The sequence below is a fragment of the Leuresthes tenuis genome, unplaced genomic scaffold, assembly GCF_036924035.1.
Source record: "Leuresthes tenuis unplaced genomic scaffold, fLeuTen1.0.hap1 SCAF_11, whole genome shotgun sequence".
Lineage (NCBI taxonomy): Eukaryota > Metazoa > Chordata > Actinopteri > Atheriniformes > Atherinopsidae > Leuresthes > Leuresthes tenuis.
Genome location: NW_027325365.1, coordinates 2673549 through 2695238, shown reverse-complemented (window position 1 = coordinate 2695238; position 21690 = coordinate 2673549). Strand labels below are relative to the sequence as shown.

General features: G+C 39.6%; 1 protein-coding gene across 3 annotated transcripts in view; it reads right to left on the bottom strand.

Moving 5' to 3' along the window:
* Positions 1 to 4479: 4479 nt before the first annotated feature.
* LOC140317677 (complexin-2-like) overlaps positions 4480 to 21690 on the bottom strand; it is a 57697-nt gene continuing 40486 nt past the window's right edge. For all 3 annotated transcript variants that reach the window (XM_072395154.1, XM_072395155.1, XM_072395156.1), the window contains exons 3-4: positions 12088 to 12263; positions 4480 to 8088 (exon numbers count right to left, since the gene is read on the bottom strand). In XM_072395154.1, the coding sequence (XP_072251255.1) occupies positions 7894 to 8088; positions 12088 to 12263 (371 nt within the window). In that variant the 3' untranslated portion in view covers positions 4480 to 7893. The remainder of the gene's footprint in view (positions 8089 to 12087; positions 12264 to 21690) is intronic.

The following is a 21690-nucleotide window of genomic DNA, read 5'->3' as shown; positions in this document are numbered from 1 at the left end:
TATAGAATGTGCCCAAGACGAACCCACGATCTGCAGTTTGACAGATCGTTACGGATCGTCTTCACGTTGCAATCGTTCACGATTTAATATCGTCATATCGCCCACCCCTAGTTTGAGCCCATTCTCAGAAATCAACTCAAAAGGAAGTTCGATGTCAGTTTTTAACACATCAGTTAATTATAATAAAATAGTGTTTTATGAAATAAACATAGCTGCTGGAGGCTGTCTCTAAGAAAACAGTGAAGTACTATAAATATATCAAAATGTCACATTTGAAAGCAAAAATACAGTAAACATGTGGTTTTGGTCTCTTTAGCTTATTTGTCCCGTCCTGACAATGGTGTTAATTCATTCCTTAATTCCTTGCTCAGTGGTTTAAATCAAGCTGAAGTACCTCCAGTGAGTCCACATTTGGGTTTTCTCCTTCTGTGGCAGATCTGGACATTCTTATGCATTGGAAATTATCACGGGCAGGGCTGCTTTCAGTGGAGGTGAGTTACCCAATGGATTATTCAGGTTCTGGTCCATATCAGCCCACTGGAGTTCTAGCTGTAAAAACCCAACATGGGAATGGCTAAACCCTGAACTTGATGCTTCAAAACCAGTCGTTAGTTCAGTTGTAAGTGAACGTAGAATAAGTTTTAGTGCCCAAACCTACTCAGCAAATGTTGTTGATGCCTAAACTTGTGTACAGCAAGTGAAACTAAAAGTAAGATATAAAAAATAGGACTCACTGTCTTCCCACATCCAGCCTACGAATGAGAATCTTCTAAATTAAATAATAATGAGGCGTCATTATCAATAATGAGTCATAACTGATTTAGAAATGCATGTCCATTCACTCTGGGATGTAAGGAACTATTCCAAAAACATCAAATTATCACTACAGTCAGTAACCCTAATGCTTTATGTCCCGTAATGATCATATATATCTGCAGCTATACATTTAAGATTAACACTGATGATATTAGTGGTGTCAGAGCTCCTATTGCAAATAGATCAAATAAATAAATTAAGGTAAAAAGAAAGAAATCAGGTGCATAATGAATGGGGTATAGGCTCAAGAGCCAGTGCCCAGTAGAGAGCTGTTAATTGACAGTGACTGTGGCGTGTCTACAGGACACCAATAGAGCTATGACTCTCCTGCAGCCAGAGTGCTGTTCATAGAGCACAAAGGCAGCTTGGTTCAAAAGGACTACCTCAGTGCATGAATACTAATGGCATTGATTTATACCTCCATTTCCTGCTGGGAGACTTGAGGAGCCAAGACTCTCGTGTGTGCTCAACAACCTGAAGTGGTGGAAAAGCAGCAGCTCAGTGAAACCATGAAAGATATTGCAATCCTTCTGCAAAAAAAGAACTTTGTCTTAATGGCGTCCACTAGAGAAATGGCCTCTGAATATCATAGCACACAAAAAAGCTGGAAGTGTATCGATGTAGTTAATGTTTCTGGAAAGCTGGGCTAAAAAGTCACCGTCCTTTATCTCAGAGATAATACCCAATGTGAACATTATCAGGAGTTAATGGACACCCTGCTACCAATTATAATTACATATTCGCCCAGACTATGGCATTAGTTGGTGGTGTGGTGTCATATTTTCTGCCTTTACTCTGTCTGGAACTCCATCTGTCACATTTTGAGTGTTGTGGAGTGTTCACTGACATCTGTGTGGTGCAACAGTTAGAAAAGTCATCTCGCAGCAGTGCTTACATGACATGATCCTTAAAGGGGAACTCTGGTATTTTTAAACCTGGACCTTGACTTGCCAAAAAAGATTTGCCATAAGTGAATTAGTCCCTGAGACACCTCCGCTCTCCACAACAAATGTTACTCAACTATTTGGGTCCCTTAAAGGGGAACTCCGGTATTTTCAAACCTTATTTCTGGCATGAAATACATTCATCTACTCACCGAGAACAGTTTGGTGAAAGTCGGCTTCCTTCAGGAAGATATTTAGATTCCTCGAGATCCATATAACGGAGTGAACGGGGCTTAGAGGATGCAGCCTCTAAATAAGGCATTATCTGTATATATCTATAGGAGAGCTAACGGAGGGATTTCTACACAGGCACTCTACTGGGACCACTTCATCCACACGCCCCCCTGCAGCACAGCTCATTCACTAAGAATGTCCATCGTACTCAAAGTCGTCGTTCACGTCGTCAAAATCTGATAAATATCCTGCCATGTTGCACAAAACTATCAGCAGCAAACTCTGTGTGAAGTTAGCCGACTGTCACAGAGCACGGAGTGAATAAACTGTGCTGCAGGGGGGCGTGTGGATGAAGTGGTCCCAGTAGAGTGCCTGTGTAGAAATCCCTCCGTTAGCTCTCCTATAGCTGCAAGTAGCCACATAACAGCAGCTATGAGCTAACAGAGCTATAGCACACGTTCATTCATTCATTCTTCTTAAAGTATTGGTGAAATAAAGACAGATAATGCCTTATTTAGAGGCTGCATCTTCTAAGCCCCGTAGGCTTGTGATGAATTGGTTACCCTGATGTTAACCCTGAACATGGATGGAGAATGAACAGATTGGCTGATACGGTGGATTTAAGTTTCCTCTGACCAATGGAATTGACTTTGTTTTCATTGCTGGAAAACAGTAAGCTCAGTTGAGCAAAGGGTGAATTAGCTGAAGTAGCCAGCAGGCTGATTAGCAGTCATTCAAAAGCTACTTATCAGGCTATTATCCCCTAGATATATGAACTTGTGTGGGCAAAAACTGAAAGCAAGAGGGAGGTGGATATCTCAAATGTCAGGATTTGTGGGCTTAAAGGCTGACATTTTATTTAGGCTGCCTGTAGCTTAATTAAAAACAAATCTGAAAAGTAAAAAATCCATGCCCTGCCTTTTTTAAAAGACCGATTTAAGGCTGATATAAAATATTTTGAATCATACTTCACACCTTTAGACACACCCACACATGCAAAAATTAAACTATATGTGTGTCCAAACATTATGCTGCTGCTGCATAATTTATTTGACATCATATTTTATGACTATTTCACTCTCTAGAAATTGCTTTTTGAATGTGTCTGCAGGGGATTTACATTCAGTGCTAATATTCAGAGCCACAGCTGTGGGTACTTTTCTGTTTAAAAGTACTCTAAATTTTATGGCTTAATTTTAGTTTATTATGCTGCTCCCTCTGTTAATGTATTTCATATCACCCTGTGCACAAGTGTTAAGGCTGATTGTAGAAGTTATAGGCAAAAACAAACAAACCAAATCCACACATGGGCTGCAGTGGCACAATTATATCAGGTTGGACATTCAGCTGCAAAGATTTTTGGCTTTTAGTGAGTGTTTAAGGTTTTTTTGTCCTTTAACCATACCTTTATTGTGATAAAGTGAATATTTATCTTTTAAAAAATGCTGACTTTAAATGTTTAAAAGATCCTTTTCATAAGCTTTATTTTATGTTGTGGACCCCCACTTAGAACTGCTGCTGTTGACAACCTGTCTGTTTGATCGGCATATCTGTGCATGATGAGGTTTGTGAGCACAAGTCCTTTAACATCTGTTGCAACAGTGAGAAAGAATTTGTACCCCATGTGCTCTGCAAGCCACATGTGCCTTTTGAAGTGCAACAGCATGCAACCAAGCTGTCTGATGCATTCGGCATAAAAAATACGGTGTGTATTTTGGTAAATAAACAGCAGCACTGCAGAAAAGAATGACATTTAAAAAATGAAACTTCAAGATTGTTTGAGTGGAAGGTAAATAAATGACAGGCTTTGCATGGTAAATAAATGCCTATAACCTTTTGGAGGAGCCTCATCTAAAATCCAAACCCAACCTCTGATGAGCAATACAGTCGAAAATGTCAAAGCATGATAATCGATTCATTTCGTAATAATGTCAGCCTCCTTTCTGCTGGAATTAAACCTAACTGAGAAGCCACTGCCTTCTCTAATCCTTGCTTGGCCTCGCCCCATTATCTATTCTGTGGATTTGTTCAATGTAAAATGTTTCAAACACCAATATCACAGATCCACTTATAATAAACAGGCTGCTACGAAGAGAGATGATATTTGCATCGCTTTGATGTCTGTGCACTCACTGTGACATGATCACAAGTTAGGTCTCCCTCCAATCATGATTTGAACAACACAGTGAATTCTGTTTACAGCCCTTTTCGCTTTTATTGAAGAGATGTTAAGATTCCTTTTGAGAAAAAATTAAAGTGTGAAAAATGCAGAACAGTCATGTTGAGATGAAAACAGGATTGACTTACAAAAAAACAGTAATATGTGGTTTACATAGAAGGTCTCTGCACATACTTCCTTAACGAATGTCATGCAATGGGATGATCTATGAGTACATGTCTCAGTCTCTTATATCAGGAGCAATACTTCCTCCCAAATCAGAAATGCATGCCTCTACCACTGCTTCCATATATATAAATTACACTGAGGTAGCTGAAGCCAAAGGACTGTTACAGAACTGTTTGAATGTAGAAACACAAGACGATGAAAAATTATATGAAATCACTTTATTCTCAGTGTGCGGTGATTCCATTTTTGCAGGAAAGTTACAGACTGAATTATTTGTCTAAAATGGCATGCAGTGAGGCTTACAGGTGGAACTTTGAAACACAGGAAGGACACGAAACAATTATATCAACAACCTTGCCTACATCGCACACCATAAGCATGCATACACTTTTGTCAACAAATAGGGAGATTGAGAGGGAAAGAAGGAGAAGGGTGAGATTTGGCAGTACAAAATAATGCACTAAATAAACATGTTTCTTTTTTTCTCAAAAATACCAACCACCAGAGGACAGAAACAGGACCGACTACGGACGAGAAAGAAAAAATAGTGCAACAGTAAGCATCTTCTCAACAGGTACAGAACAGAGAAAGACAGATGCAAGAGGAGAGAAACATCAGACATTTACATTCAAGTCACATCAAAGAATTACTCTTCTAAAAGCCGGGTTTTTCAGGCAGTTTTTTAAACTTTTTAATGACTGTATATGTAGCACAAACGAGTGGCTTCAAACTGTGATGAGTTTCTGACACAGCATTTACTGGACTACAAAATATTGATTACGCATGACTTGGGCAGTATATTTGGGCAGTGGTCTATAAGCCATTACGAGCGCAATCAATTGACATTTAATTGACGTTGATGAATGAGTTGATCAGTTGTTTCAGTTTGTGGTTGTGATGCAAAAGGTGATCTGATTTCAGAGCACACCAGTTTGAAAAAGACTCATTGGCAACACATTTGTGGTATATGTTAAGGTGTTGTTGCTTGTAATCCTTTACAGGGGCAGTAATTATAGCTTTCTAGAATATTCTTGGGCCAAACAACAAATAAGTAATTAATAAATAAAAGTTTCTGTGGGCTAGCTAGGTTGTTAGCGATGAAACGTAGCTAGCTAACACGACACTAGCAAAAACATAAAGCTAGAATACCTGAGAATTGAAAATAAATTACAAGAATGGAAACTCTTAGCGAAATCTACTCCTACCAGTACTATTCTTTGGTTTGATTTAATAACTGCTCTGATAATGGATGTATAATGCATGGTACCATAACTATTTGTAGCTAACTATCCGCTAACGCACTGTTGAAACATAGGCTGGTAAAGGCAGTTTACAAATACATTAAAGCCACAGGAAGCTCAATAAATTTGATAAGTGGCCTTATCACATTTCGACTTCTGGTGCTTTTTTAAATATATTCAACATATATTCATGATTATACAGCTCACAAAGCACAGAGAAAAGCTAAGTTGTCCTTATCGGCACAGGAATACACAAATTTGATGTTAAGCTAGCTTAATGAAAACAGTGACAAAGTGTCAAAAAAAGTGGTTTTGTAAACAATTACAGCTACAGCTTTTGTGCACAAGTGGATCAGAACAACATTTTTTAACAAATTGTATCACAAGACTGAACTCATCAGTGCTAATATCACAATAATGATGATCCTTTAAACTTCACGGAGGACTCCAGTAAATAACAGCTTACAACATTAGCATAGTCACTTTTGCTATGTCATAACAGCTTGGAAATTTTAAGTTTTTCATTGTGATGTACTTGTGAGCAAAGAAGGTGTTGACTGAGGCCTTCTGTAGATATTTTCTGTCAGTAAACCTACATGTTACCAGCACAAGTCTGGTGGAATGTCTGAAATATCTGGAATGTTTAACAAGACACTGTGGAATGGAATAGAAAAAAGGAATAGAAAAACAAGGCATATGGGGAATAGACTGATTTTGTCCTTATCTTTAAATTTGTGCCATTGCAGTAATTTACCTGCACGCCAGACCAGAATCTGCAGAGACGGTGAATGGTCTTTTCTTTTTGTCTTTTTTTGTGATGGTCATGTAGGGCTTTAAAAAAAAAGGTCAAACTTCTTCACACCTGTGCATGAGTTGTTAACGTCAGTCTGTAAAAACCCACAGTTTAATCAGTCTTTTCAAATGCAATTTCAAACACAAATCACGGTTGTGCTCATCATTCTGTCATTTAACTGAACATTTTTCCACAACATGAAACAAACTTTCCCTCTTTTCTCTGTTTTAATTAAATATGTTTGACCTACAGAGGTCTCACGTTACTACAGTAGGTTATGTAGACACGTTTTTGTGCCTTTAACGTCGACTAACACATTTAGGAGTAACTTTAAACACACAATGATGAAGATTGTCTGTTATTGCTGATTTGGGACTTCACTCCCATCAGTTCAACCAACGGACACAGTACAACTTCATTTTAAACAATATATTGCACTATTGTCACTGTCTGTTCACATATAGTGTCTACACAACATAGTTGTGTGTGTGTGAAATGTCTTTTTTTTCACATGATAATAAAGATTATGAAAATGTTAAAATAATTCAGTATTTACTGGCCGCCCTAATACAAAAAGCAGACACCTGCCACATGACATATAACTGACTTTGTAAACCACAAACATGTATAGCCAGTGAATTTATAGGATTTAAAGAATGCCATCTTACTGCTTTAGGACACGCCTTACATATGGAGAAAATGTACAGATTTCCCCATGGAAGAACATTTTAGACACAAAGTCAATTATCAGGTACTGTACATGTTGGATGAAACTTCAGTTAAGTAAAATGGAGAACCAGTTATTGCCTCAAATATCAACGTATTCTGCTTAATCATGACAAATAAATGTTAATCCTTATATGCACGTCACTTCACGACCATTAAACTGCATGCTAAAAAAGGTAAACAAAGCAAAAAAATGTCTTATTTCAAATGAATTCCTTCACTTTCTGGTTTATAGATGTGGTTTTGAATGCAGAGCTCATATCACTGCGAGTCAATGAGAACATGATGGGCAGTTTACAGGGTGAACAAAAGCCAACAAAAACGCAGGTGTTTATATACACTGTATGTATCAAATATTAGCATAAATGGAAAATCTAATCAAATTTTGATACGGTTTGGATAATTTCTAAACAGTTAAAAATATGGCTTATACTCTTCATCTTGTTATCTCACATTTCACTCGTATATATAGTACTCTTTTTTTTATTCAACTGAGGCTATTTACAAACAAAAGGGTGAATAATGGGTGATATCTGGTCTTATTCTGAGTGCTGGACATTTTGAAAACGTGGCATAAAGTTGTCTTAAAGACATTAGATTTGTGTAGGTGTTGCATACTTTTTAAAATAGATTTACAGATTATCAAGGCGAGATACTCTGCTCAGTAAATTAAAAAGTATGAGTCACTGCTCAAAGACAAAATCATGGCACGCTGCGCATTTCCAGGGCGTTGGAAATTTGTTGGACACGGGTGAAGAAAAGTATGACTGCAGGTTTGGGTGGGGCAGGCTGGTACAGCGTTAATTAGAAGGACTTTGTAAGAAGTTAACCATATTTCATCTAAAGACACTGTTACTTTTTATTGAACATATCCATGAGAGGTGCCGGGATGAACTTCATGACTGTATCCACGATGCTCTCCTCCTCCTCTTCATCACCACAGCCGGTGGGGACGGCCTTTTTGGGGCGGGTAAGACTGCCCTCGGAGGCCTGCTCCATAGCAGCAGCTGCCTCGGCTTCCTTCTCCTCCTTCTTCTTGATGCCATACTGCAAGAAAAGCAGGAAGTAGAAGGTATTTTTAGCCTAATATGAACACATTTTCTCTGAAGTTGGTGCTGTGTATTTTAAATCTAATGTGGACTAAAATGTAGGTTATGTTTTAGCAACTAAACCAACATAGTGTCACTGCAGATACTCACACATTAGTTACTTGTAAGAAGACAGTCTTAAAGAACTGATTAATAGTTTGCTCTTTGCAGCACAGATGATGCCAAAGGACATCCCATTTATTCCCAGCACACTGAAAGCTTTGACATAACTGAATGTTTTCTTTGTGTAAACATAGAAAACATGAGTTGAGAACTCGTTTGCCTGCCCAGCCTGATACAATGCCTCAAAATACCAGGTTTAGGACCGTCTTTTTCATTGTAATCATGGTAATGAAGGTCCTCTAAGTTTTTATATGCCTTAATTTAACCAATTATTTTCTTTATTTACTTTATATAAACTGTGTTCACTGAAAAGTTCTTGCAAAGCAATGCAGATTTCTTCTTTTAAATGGATACAGCTTCAGGCGGCATCCACCTGTAGCACAGTGCATAATATACCCTTGAACAGCAACTGCAGCAACTAGAACCGAACCTCAAGTTAAAATTTGAGTTATTGATTGTTTTTGTGTGGTTGTGAGTGCATGTGGAAGCTTTAACTGCTGCATCTCCTAAAATGAGCAGACTGGATATTTTTTGTTCCAATTAAAGAGTCAGGTGAAGTCAACCAAACTGGTCAATGTATGACTTAAAAATCTCCCATTGCATGTTAAAGTTTGCATGGAAGGACAACAATGTGAAACAAAGAGGTCTGGGCAACCTGAAACAGTTTGTCTCTAATGCAGAATATAGTAAGAGCAGCATGCATTAGCTCAAACGTTAAGTATTTAATTTGTTCAACTAAACTGATACAGAGGGGATTATGTTCGTTCTTAATTAATTGGAAATTTGGAAATAATTCTGCAGATTTATTTTCAGTGTTATGAAAAGGGGATTTTGTTCATTTGAGCTTCTGGTTTAAAAATCAATACAGCTGAATTGCAGAGTAGAGGAAGGCCGGCAGGCTGAATGATGGCTAATCTTGAGGCACAAGAGTGGAAAATCATCCAGACTCCTCCATGACCTCTTTGCTGCTTTGCCAGGCACACTTTAATAGGATTCTGGTGCAATAAATATTTTAAATGAGGGCGACTAGACTCTGCCTCTGCTACATGAGGGCTGTGGGAGGATGTGCATGTCTCCAAGTGAAGCAGTCAGGCTGCGTCGTGAGACATTAAAGGTAAGTCTGCCTTTCACTCAAGTCTACATCCAGCTCAACGTTAAGTTTCTGCCATAATAAAACCATCCTTGAGTTATAAATTTAGCTAAGAAGGGAAGTCTTCACAGTTACAAAACAATTCCAAGACATTCCTATTTCCAAACTATCACCTATAAGACACGATGACGCCATTGTGATGGTGTATAGTGGAAGATAAATCCTAATGTGAGGGTCTGGAGGTTTTGGTTTGTTCTTGGGGTTATTCTTGTGTATTTTTTACCTTTTAGCCTCTTGGTTTCACATGTAATGTTCACTTTATTTAGCTGATTATCATCATTGCTCTGGTTTTTGTTCCATGCTCTGGTTTCGTTATTCTTAGTGCTTTGATGTTATCTATGTTCTGTGATTTAATTCGGTGCTGTTGGAGTTCTGCTTTAGCTTTCAGACCACTTTATCAGATTCTGTTGTCAGAGTTTGTGTTCTGTTTCCTTGGTTTAGTGCCATCATGGGTCTTACTCTGTGTGTATTCCATGTATGTTCTGTTTCTTTTCGAGTTACTTTCAGTCCTTAGTTCAGTTTAAGTTACTCTTTGCTTGTCTTTACCCCTCGTTGTCCAACGTTGTCTTGGTCTTGTCCCTTCATGTCTGTCTCTTGGTAATTACTCATCTGTTGTCACTCTACTTATTGATGAGACCAAAAAGCTAAAAAACACTCAATCATTTGTCAGTCATTTGTTTCCTCTGCTATGGTTTTCCTGTCCAGCTGCTTGTTTTAGCCTGCTTCTGTTCTTTTAGAGTTTTGGAGCACCTGTTCTCCCTCGGTTTGTTGAATAAATCCATCTTTGGTTCATCGATAGTTTGCCTCCAGCCTGTCTGCGTTTGGGTCCACAATAATCTCCTTTACCAGGCATCACAACACAAAAAAACATTTAAAGATTTGCTTGATGCCCAGTTCCCAGAAATAAGTCTGAATCAGTCCATAACGATTGCTGTAACAATAGATAATCCTTCAATTTAACTTAGTAAAACATACGCAGTTACTTTATTTAGAATAGAAGTTTTGCAAAAGGTTACTGTAGGTCCCGAGAGAGTTGGATGTGCAGATACATGGATATGTTATCACTAAACCTTGAGGCATGAGGCAAAACAAAGTCGGCGTCCTTCAGAAGATATTTAGATAACTGGAGATCCATATAACGGAGTGAACGGGGCTTAGAGGATGCAGCCTCTAAATAAGGCATTATCTGTCTTTATTTCACCAATACTTTAAGAAGAATGAATGAATGAACGTGTGCTATAGCTCTGTTAGCTCATAGCTGCTGTTATGTGGCTACTTGCAGCTATAGGAGAGCTAACGGAGGGATTTCTACACAGGCACTCTTATCCACCTATCTAAATAGCTAATAGTTATCTAAATAGCTCCTGATGGATGCCGACTTTCACCAAACTGTTCTCGGTGAGTAGATGAACGTATTTCATGCCAGAAATAAGGTTTAAAAATACCGGAGTTCCCCTTTTAAAGCTTGAGAAATGTTTTTGTTGACTTCATGACAGTAAAAACCACTGATGTGTTTGGTTGTGAGTCTCTCTCTATATCTCCCTTTGTTCTCACTGTTTGCTCTGTGGTTTCCCTTCATGCTGCGCCATCTAAATCTCCTGCAATCTGTCTCTGTCTCGCTCTCAGAGTCGTTCCACAGTAACAAAAACTTACATCAGTTCAAGTGAGGACCGTCACGCTCAGTCAGCCCCTCTCTGCTCGCTATAATCAAACACTTTCCAAAGATATGCTGTCACACTGCACTTTCTCGCTCCTTATTCCTTATTGTTGCTCAGACTTTGCAGAGTTCAGGGCTGATCCCCAAGCTTCAAACACAGTTTTACAAGGAATACACACGGAAAAGTTTTAAACTCAGCCTGAAAGCCGTCAAAGGGTGTTCATGTGAAATATTCCATCTATTATTAGCACTGCCAAGAGAAATATTTCAATCATTCAATATTTCATAAGGGATTAATTAAGTATGCAGAACTTTATCAAAGAAAAGATAGCGTTGGCCATATGTAAAAGGGTCAGTAAGACAAAAAAAGCCTTTGAAGCTTTGCACACTGGACTCTAATAGAGAGCATGTTTTATTCATTTACACCATTAATCTTGTGATATGAACCTGATCTGCGGGGGTTAAATTAACCTGAGGAGAGGAGAAAGAACCAAAGTAAAGTAGTCTGGCTTTCAGGAAATAAACATCTCTTCAACTACTGTGGCCTTCCACTGGCTAATTAGTTTTAGACATATTGCAGCTTATTTTTCTGTATTTAACAGACTTTCTTTTAGGTTTAGAAAACAAACCTTCAACTCAGGTTTGGACTGAAATCTTCACCACATGTTCCAAGGGTCAAGTTCAAACTGACCATAGCTGTCAGGGTGAAGAGTTTCCCTGAAAAACGTGCATCTACCTGCAGTTTTTCTAACATTTATAATAAAACGTTACAGCATAAATGAACCAGCTGCATGCTCTGATACCCAAAACCACATTATATTAATATAACATTACAGGAAATCAACTGAACGATTCATCATCAGGAGGATAATGAATACTTTTTAATGTATAAAACCATTTGTAGAGGACAATGTTACTGTTGTACTGAATACTTTTCTAATGTGTTTGAAATGCAGCCAAAACTTTTTGGTAAGAAGCAAGAAAAGAAAAGAAAAACACAAATTCACTAAACTAAATGTTCTTTTTACCTTGTCTCTGATGCCCTGTCGGATGTTTTCTCTCTCTGCCTCCATTTTTGCATACTTGGCCTTCCTCTCCTCCTCCTGTTGCCTCAGTGCTTCTTGCCTCTCCTCCTCTTTTTTCTGAGCATCAGGATCCTTCTCCTCCTCTCCACCAAGCATCTTGCCCATGTCTTTGGTGGCCCCTGTTGATAATTGTGACAGAAAGTGAAGGATATTGTGTTCAGTGGAGTGAAAAAAGTCAAACTCTTTAACAGACGACATCGGCAGTTCACAAATAATTGCTCATTATGGCTCTCAGTCCGGATGTGCGTACAGTGGCACATCTAAGATATGGATAATTCAATAGATATTGCTTTGTGTTTCTGATCTTTATGCCAGTGAAAGAGCAGCACAATCTGCCCTCGACTGGATCAAAGACAAAAGTCTGCGACAATGGAGGGAACAAGAGGTGAGCGCCACGTACAAGAGCCTGAGATAAAAGAAACTGCAATTAATCATTAGCCTTTCTCTTGATTGCCTTTGTGCTGCTCTCTTTAGCCTTTTCTCCGACAGGAATTTACATCCTCATGCAAAGTGTGCACTTGGACCATGGGTCAAGACCTGAGAACAAAAGGCTTCGAGTGCTGTGAAAAGGATGACGATAAACGGAGACTGGAGCTCATTCAGCTCCTCATCTCATCCCTCGGCTGAACTTGTTAGATATGCTATACACCAGATCAGAAGAAGAAAGTAAAGACATGCATTTAGTCTCTTATCTGTTCATATGATCTTCTGAATCTATTATCTTATGACTTCACTGCATTCTATTCAAAACTTAAATAGTCATTTTAAGCTTTTTTGTCATTAGCAAAATCTTGGATTCAGAATTTTGAGATTTTAATCGAGTGATTACTTAATGAAGTTTAGCTTATTTAAAGGTCTGCTGGCACATCCCACTCGAGCCTTAGTACCACTTCTGTGTGTGTACAGAGCATCATTTGACATGCTTCATATGTCACTGCACTGCTGATGTGTTTCGTCCGATCTGAGGGATTTTATTCACTTTCGATGACCCCAGTTTATACTCCAGCTGCGTCACCTTTGTGTAAGGAACAGGGCTCCTGTGCACAATCCCAACAGACAGAGCAGTCGAAACTCAGATGAAGCCATATGCTGCACTTTAACATTCACACAAATTCATCCATCTGGGAAGAACATCGTTTCAAAACAGAGACTGCCTTTATTCAGGCCCCGATGCTCCATTTTAAAAATGACTTGGCACAAACGACTCCAAATGGAGGAGCTGCACAGGCTGATCCTGAGTGTGACCCTGCATGTTGAGCTCCCACTGTGCTTTGGCACATTGCCTCTACACGAGGCTCTGCCTGTGTGTTCTCACTCCTGAGGCATCGACTCTTCTCACCAGCTCAATGGCTGGGAACAAGCCAGTGCTCGATCAGTGCTCAGATCCTGGACCCTTGACTCTTTGCTCACCTCCAACTTGCAGGAAAGAAATTGATTTTAATCAGACTTGGACTTCCCAGACCACACTGGGCAAATTTGAAATGCTTTTTGCTGTCCTCGTGCCCTCAGTTGAGCACACTTCCTGTCTTCGTTAGGACCTTTGTCTCCATCCTGCTCTGCGCTTGGCTGAGGAGCCGAGCTTCGCCGGCTCTCTGGAGGAAAAACTCAAAGACAGAGCCTAAGTCTAAGCCAGGGATGGCAAACTCCGGTCCTCGAGGGCCGCTGTCCTGCAGGTTTTAGCTGTTTCCCTGCTCCAACACACCTGATTCAGATCAATGCCTCATTAGCTGGTTTGTGCAGAATGTAACAATCTTTAGAAGAGATTCATTTAATCTGAATCAGGTGCGTTGAAGCATCTAAAACCTGCAGGACAGCGGCCCTCCAGGACCGGAGTTTGACATCCCTGGACAATCCCCAGTCCTTAACCGAGTGACTGCTGATTAATTCATTTATTTTTACCATATTTAAGTGCGTCTGACAGAGGACACGTTGGCCCAGGTTCCAGCTATGTTTTGAATTCATAACATGAATAAGAAGGTGAGTGAAAACTGCCCATTAAAGGGAAGATGCTCCTCAACTGAGCAATACAGAGCAGGTAAAGAGGTTCACAAACACAGGATGAATGGAAGCAAGAGCCTAATCATGCAGTTTTTAACATGATTGTACACAGATTATGTTATTGTGGGGAAATCCAAGATATCTGAATGAGGTTTTACTTCAATTTGGTTTGATACACATACTGCTAGGAGACCTCGACATTATAGAGTTGTCCCATTCATAAATTCCTCTGAGATATCTCTGAAAATGTTATAAACATATATGTTTTCCTCTGAAGTAACACCAGCACTGGATATATGTTTCACCTTTTGATCTTACTGGGTTTTTTCATCCAGCTGCACGAACATATTTTACTTTCAGTACCTGAAGAATCATTTTAATCCTCCGAATGTTGCTGATTTACACCAAATGTTACGATAGTTTAGTTTGTGGTGAAGTCAGTTGTGATGAGGAACACTTTAGGGGACAAGGGGAAGACTAAGTAAATAAGTAATCTCCTACATTCCTGACACCATGAGATATTTTCTCCTCTTTTCTGCAGCAACAGATATTCATTTGTAAAAAATGCAGGTCTATATAATTGGATTGCATTGGTATTAAGGCAATATTTTATACTTTTCAATGTGGTTGTGACAGGAAAAGAGTGTATTGAATTAGTTTTGCAAAGATATCCCTGAAACTCATATTCAGTGTTCAGTATGAATCAGACATTTAAGCCTATTTATGTTGTTATATCTCTGAGTTAATGATTCTTTCTGTCTTTTCACGATCCTCTCCGTCATTCCCCTTATGCTGCTGTTTATCGATGTTTGCCTCTCTCAAACCTCCGCATGACTGATCTCGATGCTCAAGGCTAATTAGCTCGTCTGATTGTGACAAAGTTGCTGTGTAGAAGTCTGTGACAGTTGCTGTTCCCAAAAGCCTTGGTGTCATCAAAAGCCGCCTACTGTGGAGCCTCTGAGCTGTGCAGTGAGAACGCTTCAGAGTAAGAAATGACAGTCTCAACTCCAAGAAAAAGAAAAACCACACAGGAAAGGATTTAAAGTACTTAATTAGAGTTCTACGTTTTGCAGGAGTTGCTTGGACAACTGCAACTACGAGTAATGATATAAATTTATCACTATGAGACATGATTAGTTCAAGGCCATTAGGTCCACATGCAGCAGCATCTAATGTAATCCTTCATGTTGAGGCCAAAAAACAATTCTCCTATACATCTGCTCTCTGGGACGAAAACACGGGAAAGAGTCTCAGACTAATGTATGGCACAAACAGAAAGATGGTCATCAATCAGCCAAAGACACAGAAAACATGGAGGCTCAGTATTTTAATGAAATAACCTTGAATTGAGCTCAGGACCACGGTCTGCCTCTATCAATAACCCTTTGTTGTTCTTTCTTTTTAAAGCTTTTATTTGATTGTCCTTTACTATAAAAACAGTATAAAGTTTATGACAAATGGAAGTTGAAGAATATCATCCTATATGGATATTTGACTCGATAATCTCACAAGAAAACATGTAACAGACAATGTGAAATGTGTCAAAATAAAGGCGCAGAGACTGTTACCTTGGCAACCTGTAACCTTGTATTCAATATTCAAGCCAAGCCATGTTTTTTTATTTAATTTATTTTTATAAATATTTCTTACCCTTTCAAACTGAACCGGACTGCTAAATTGAAATTAAATAATTCTTTGGAAGATATTTGGTTGGATGGAGCCGAACTCTGTATATTTATAACTCCCTTCAAGCATTTTTGGACATTTTATAGTTTATAACTTTCACGTAAAGTAAAACATAAGCTTGTAACAATTTGCAAAAGAAAGCATCTGCATTTAATGTTGATTGAACCTTGGAAATATAGTTAAATTCTTTAAACATGTAATAATTATGACATGTTATAATTTTATAAAGCTGACAGACATGCAGCAGTTCGTTAGCCCACAACGCTGAGTAATGGTAACTAATCACAACTTTAGAGGAATTTCTTTAGGCTGACTGAGGCCTGGGGGCTGAAGTCAGAAGAGACTTAATTGGAAGAAGAGTGACAACTGAGGGGGGATCAGAGAGAAGTGTTGGAAGTTATGGATGATTGGGTCAAAAGATGGATTAGACTGTGAGCAGCAAGATAAAGGCTCGCATTTAACATGGAAAGCGTGTGAAAAACAAAGAGAGCATGGCTGCATCAGTGGTGCTTTGACTGTGCATGCAGATGAGGCTCTGCAGAAGGGGAACAAAATGTCTGTGTACAGATCTGTTCTTGTTCCTGTGTGCTATTAAAGTTAGATCAAGTGCACGTCCTCCAGGTGAATTTGGGCTCCAAGGGCAGCTACATTGTGTGTGAATGTTATAGTCACATGTTTCAGGGTGAAACCACACGCAAAGAGCCGTCTGTGGAGCAGTAAAGGATCAGGAGAAGAAGAGGAAATAAGGAAACATGAAGACAAGGATACAGAAAGGAGCAAAATGTTGTGCACAAAATGATAAACAATGAAAAAGAGCAGGAAAGAAGAAAAGGAATAATGGACTGAGCGTGAAAACGAGAAGCAAAGCACTGAGAGGAGTGACGGCTTTGAGAAAACAATGAGGAGGAGGACACAGAAATCCACAGATAAAGAGAAATGAGAGATGAGAAGAAGGAAAAAAGAAAACCGATTCAGATATTAGATTAAAAGGAATCGCTACTGTTTGAGCCTGAGATGTAACGGGTGCAGAAAAACAAGTGATAGTGTTAGAGAGGAAACAGCGGGACCAGCTCAAGGACTGTGTGTTCCTGCTCTTCCATCTGTCACCAGTCCTCAGCAGTCCCATGGCTGCAGAGCGGCAGGTTCCTGCCTCAAACCCTGTGGTCCGCACCAGCCGTCTTCATCAGCCTGCAGCCCCAAGATGGGCGGTGGTCCCAGAGGAAAGACCAGCAAGGGGAATTTATGAGCTGTGTGGTTCGGCCTGGAGAATAATGGCTGCTCTCATCTTTCTTTTAGCTCCCTCTGCAAATTAAGAGTGACATCTTTGTGCTGGTGCCCTTCAATCAACTAAAAGAGTTTTACTTTTTGAAGGCAGAGTTGTTAAAACGTCTAAAAAGAGCTAAAAGGAGAGTCAGTATTGGAATGACTATAAACCAAAACTCTAATGGATGCTGAATATTTGCCACAATCTACTCAAAAAGATAGAATAAATCCATCAAGCATTAACCTTTTTACTGTTCCAGGTCTTGCTGACTCAACTGTAAACATTGTCAATGTCGAGCTCTTTATCTTTGGAATACTGTAAAGGTCATGTGACAGAAGTTTATAGAAAAGGCATTTTAGGGTCTTTGTGTCACTAACTGTTTTCCATCCATCTTTGAAAATACAAATCTCTTCTTCTAAATGTGGCCCCTTTATGTTTAACTGCATCCTCTTCTTCTTCTCTTCTTCTAAATGTGGCCCCTTTATGTTTAACTGCATCTTCTTCTTCTTCTCTTCTTCTAAATGTGGCCCCTTTATGTTTAACTGCATCCTCTTCTTCTTCTCTTCTTCTAAATGTGGCCCCTTTATGTTTAACTGCATCCTCTTCTTCTTCTCTTCTTCAAAATGTGGCCCCTTCATGTTTAACTGCATCCTCTTCTTATTCTCTTCTTCTAAATGTGGCCCCTTCATGTTTAACTGCATCCTCTTCTTCTTCTCTTCTTCTAAATGTGGCCCCTTTATGTTTAACTGCATCCTCTTCTTCTTCTCTTCTTCTAAATGTGGCCCCTTTATGTTTAACTGCATCCTCTTCTTCTTCTCTTCTTCAAAATGTGGCCCCTTCATGTTTAACTGCATCCTCTTCTTCTTCTCTTCTTCTAAATGTGGCCCCTTCATGTTTAACTGCATCCTCTTCTTCTTCTCTTCTTCTAAATGTGGCCCCTTTATGTTTAACTGCATCCTCTTCTTCTTCTCTTCTTCTAAATGTGGCCCCTTTATGTTTAACTGCATCCTCTTCTTCTTCTCTTCTTCTAAATGTGGCCCCTTTATGTTTAACTGCATCCTCTTCTTCTTCTCTTCTTCTAAATGTGGCCCCTTCATGTTTAACTGCATCCTCTTCTTCTTCTCTTCTTCTAAATGTGGCCCCTTTATGTTTAACTGCATCCTCTTCTTCTTCTCTTCTTCTAAATGTGGCCCCTTCATGTTTAACTGCATCCTCTTCTTCTTCTCTTCTTCTAAATGTGGCCCCTTTATGTTTAACTGCATCCTCTTCTTCTTCTCTTCTTCTAAATGTGGCCCCTTTATGTTTAACTGCATCCTCTTCTTCTTCTTTCGGCCTCTCCCTTCATCAGGGGTCACCACAGAAAGTCGCTCTTGCATAATTGATTACGCCAGATGCCCTTCCTGATGCAACCCTCACCATTTTCCCGGGCTTGGGACCGGCACCAGAAATACCCTGGTTCGTGCTCCTCAGTGGCCGGTCGCTCACACTCACACCTCGGGACAATTTAGAGCCACCAATCATAAACAACATGCGTGTTTTTGGCGGGTGGGAGGAAGCCGGAGAAAGCAACTGCATGTTAAGTGTAAAAATGGCACCTTTTTAAGGAGAAAGAATGCATTTTATCCCTAATTTCAACCAAGTAGTTTTGATTTCTACCCCAAACCAAGTGATGCTATGATATTTATCCAGCCAGGATGTGAGAAAGCATTGCAACGTGTTATGGAAAGTGCTATGTGTAGCACCCCCCCCTGTCCTCCCTCCTGAAGTGTCTTTGTGACTTGTTAACAGGAAGCACCTGAGGATGGTGTTTGCTTCTTTGTGGTAGAGTTGTTCAGAGGACGTATCTGTGGGTGGGATCCAAACGACCCATTTGGTTGTTTTTATTGGAAAACTCGTCTTTTTCTTATCCAAATCATCTGAGAACATCTAAATTGTGTGAGAAAGCCATGGTGAAATGACCCCATTATATGCATTTTGTTGCATTTTAATTTGCTTTGACTGGATAAAAGCATCTATTCTCAGGGGAAAACACACAGAAAGCTGCTGAAAGCGTAGGTGTTTCATAAAGTGACCAACTTATCCAAGTTCAAGCAAAAGTCACGGACACATCGTGCAACTTTAAAAGATCTGTGGCTGTTTTTAACTCCTACACAAGATTTTTACCAATGCTCCGAGTTTAAAAGATCTTTTGTTAAAGCAGCACTGAGTCACTTTTCACACTGAGTCGTCCACGCTCATCCTGACTATTTACTGGTTTTGGAACACAGCTGTCCTTGGAGAGCTTAAACAACGCGTTGGGTGAGAGAAAGCCATGTTCAGTTCAGAATATTGCCTCTATATTGCTGAAAGGGACAGGCTGACCAGGGAGAGATTATTTTATACTTGAATGGTGCCAAGTTAAATCTCCTGTGTGTCCTCGGGCAAGAGGCTTAGCCTCTTCTTTTTTATTCCTTGTGGAGAAGAAAGTGTCATTTAAGTTGAGCCTTGCATGTAAACACTTAAATCGATCATTAAAAAAAATTATTAGTCCTTTCTATTTATCAGAGAGGAGGTGAGATGAGTAAAAATCTCACTTTAAGATGTGTGTTTAAGAGTAAAGACTATAAATACACCGAGGATCTAATCATTCCATGGACAAACATGAGCAACCGTTTGTAATCCATCATGTTATCTCAACAAAACCAAATGGATTCAACTCAAAAAGCTATGCTATATAGACTATGGGCCCTGTTTAGACTATACAACTCTATGCATCAGAGTTAGAAGTATTAGAAAATGATTTAAATAACCCGGATCTCACATATTCCATTTGGGTTGCTAAGAGGTGAAAATGTGTCCGTCTTTCCAAATGTAGTGATGGAAGCAAAATATCTGCTTTAAGCGCAGTGTCCCATCGGGCCGAACTGTTTTCCTGTAATACCTTAAAGGGGAACTCCGGTATTTTTAAACCTGGACCTTATTTCTGGCATGAAATACGTTCATCTACTCACTGAGAACAGTTTGGTGAAAGTCGGCGTCCTTCAGAAGATATTTAGATAACTGGAGATCCATATAACGGAGTGAACGGGGCTTAGAGGATGCAGCCTCTAAATAAGGCATTATCTGTCTTTATTTCACCAATACTTTAAGAAGAATGAATGAATGAACGTGTGCTATAGCTCTGTTAGCTCATAGCTGCTGTGTTGTTGTTATTGGCGGCTATCGGGGGGCTTATAGACTGCAGCACAGCTCGTTCACTCCGATAAGAACGTCCATCTTACTCAAAGCTGTCGTCCACGTCGTCAAAATCTGATAAATATCCTGCCATGTTGCACAAAACTATCAGCAGCAAACTGTGTGTGAAGTTAGCCGACTGTCACAGAGCACGGAGTGAATAAACTGTGCTGCAGGGGGGCGTGTGGATGAAGTGGTCCCAGTAGAGTGCCTGTGTAGAAATCCCTCTATAAGCCCCCCTTTTTCAGAAGTATCACCACCAACCTATAAAGTGGGAGTGCTCCTGATACTTGTGCAGTTTATTGCTTAGAGTATAGATGAAATTAAAAGTGTAAAAGGCCCTACTATAGGGAACCGTAACTGATAACATGCAGCTGTGCTGTGGAAAAAACACAACTCTGCTGTTACTTGAAGGAGGGAAAAATTGCTATTGTGCACTTTTATTGCAGGAATAAACTTTCTATTCACTATGCAAACAAATTAGGATGAAATTAAAAGAAACAAAATAAGACTTCTCTGATATTAAGACACAGATAGTTTAATGTGGACGAAGTACTCGAGTGGTTAAAAGATTTGTGAAACGCAACAGAAGCTGTTTTTCATGTCCTTGAAGCAAAATGAGGAGGACGCACTTCTGAGATTTGAGGTGAGCAGTTCTTCTCCCTCCCCCATCAACAGAATTTCTCTGGGGAACATCGTTTGTGTGCTTTATCACCCGTTCACAACCATTATCAATGGAGGACAGCTTCACAGAGTGTGCACCCAGCGATGAGCGAGCAGGGACAGACCCCATTAATCACCTCTGATGTTGACACCAAGGACGGCACGAACCATCCGTCTCACTCACACAGGCACAGATTTACCCTCAACAAGCATTTATTTCATCATTTCTTAGTTAATTGGTGTAAAGTAAGAAAACAAATAGTGCCACAAAAATCTCTGTAAGCTTTAAAGAACCATCTTAGATCATTGATCACTCTTAAATTGATCATCTCTTTCTCTGAGATGTTCAGGGCTCGTTGTGAGCTCTGCCTTTATGTAGAATTTAGGCCTCGTAGCTTCCTCTGCCTCTTCAAATAAGCGCACTCAAACATCCCCTGACGGCCCGGGGTGGCCCGTTCAGTCGCGTGCCAGAGATCACAGAGAGCAATCGCAGAATTTCATTTGCAATTAATCTGGAGTCACTGCAGTAATGAGTCACGGAGGTGACACTGCGGCAGGCTGAAGCTTCACCAAAGACCCCCACAGAGTAAAACTGAGCGTCAAAACAGAGAAAATAACCACTAAAATTCAATTAAATATGGCCTCCTTCCTGAGAACAGCTTTGTTTAAAGATCAATTCAATCTATTTTTCACATCATAAGTGTACAACCACATTAAAATGA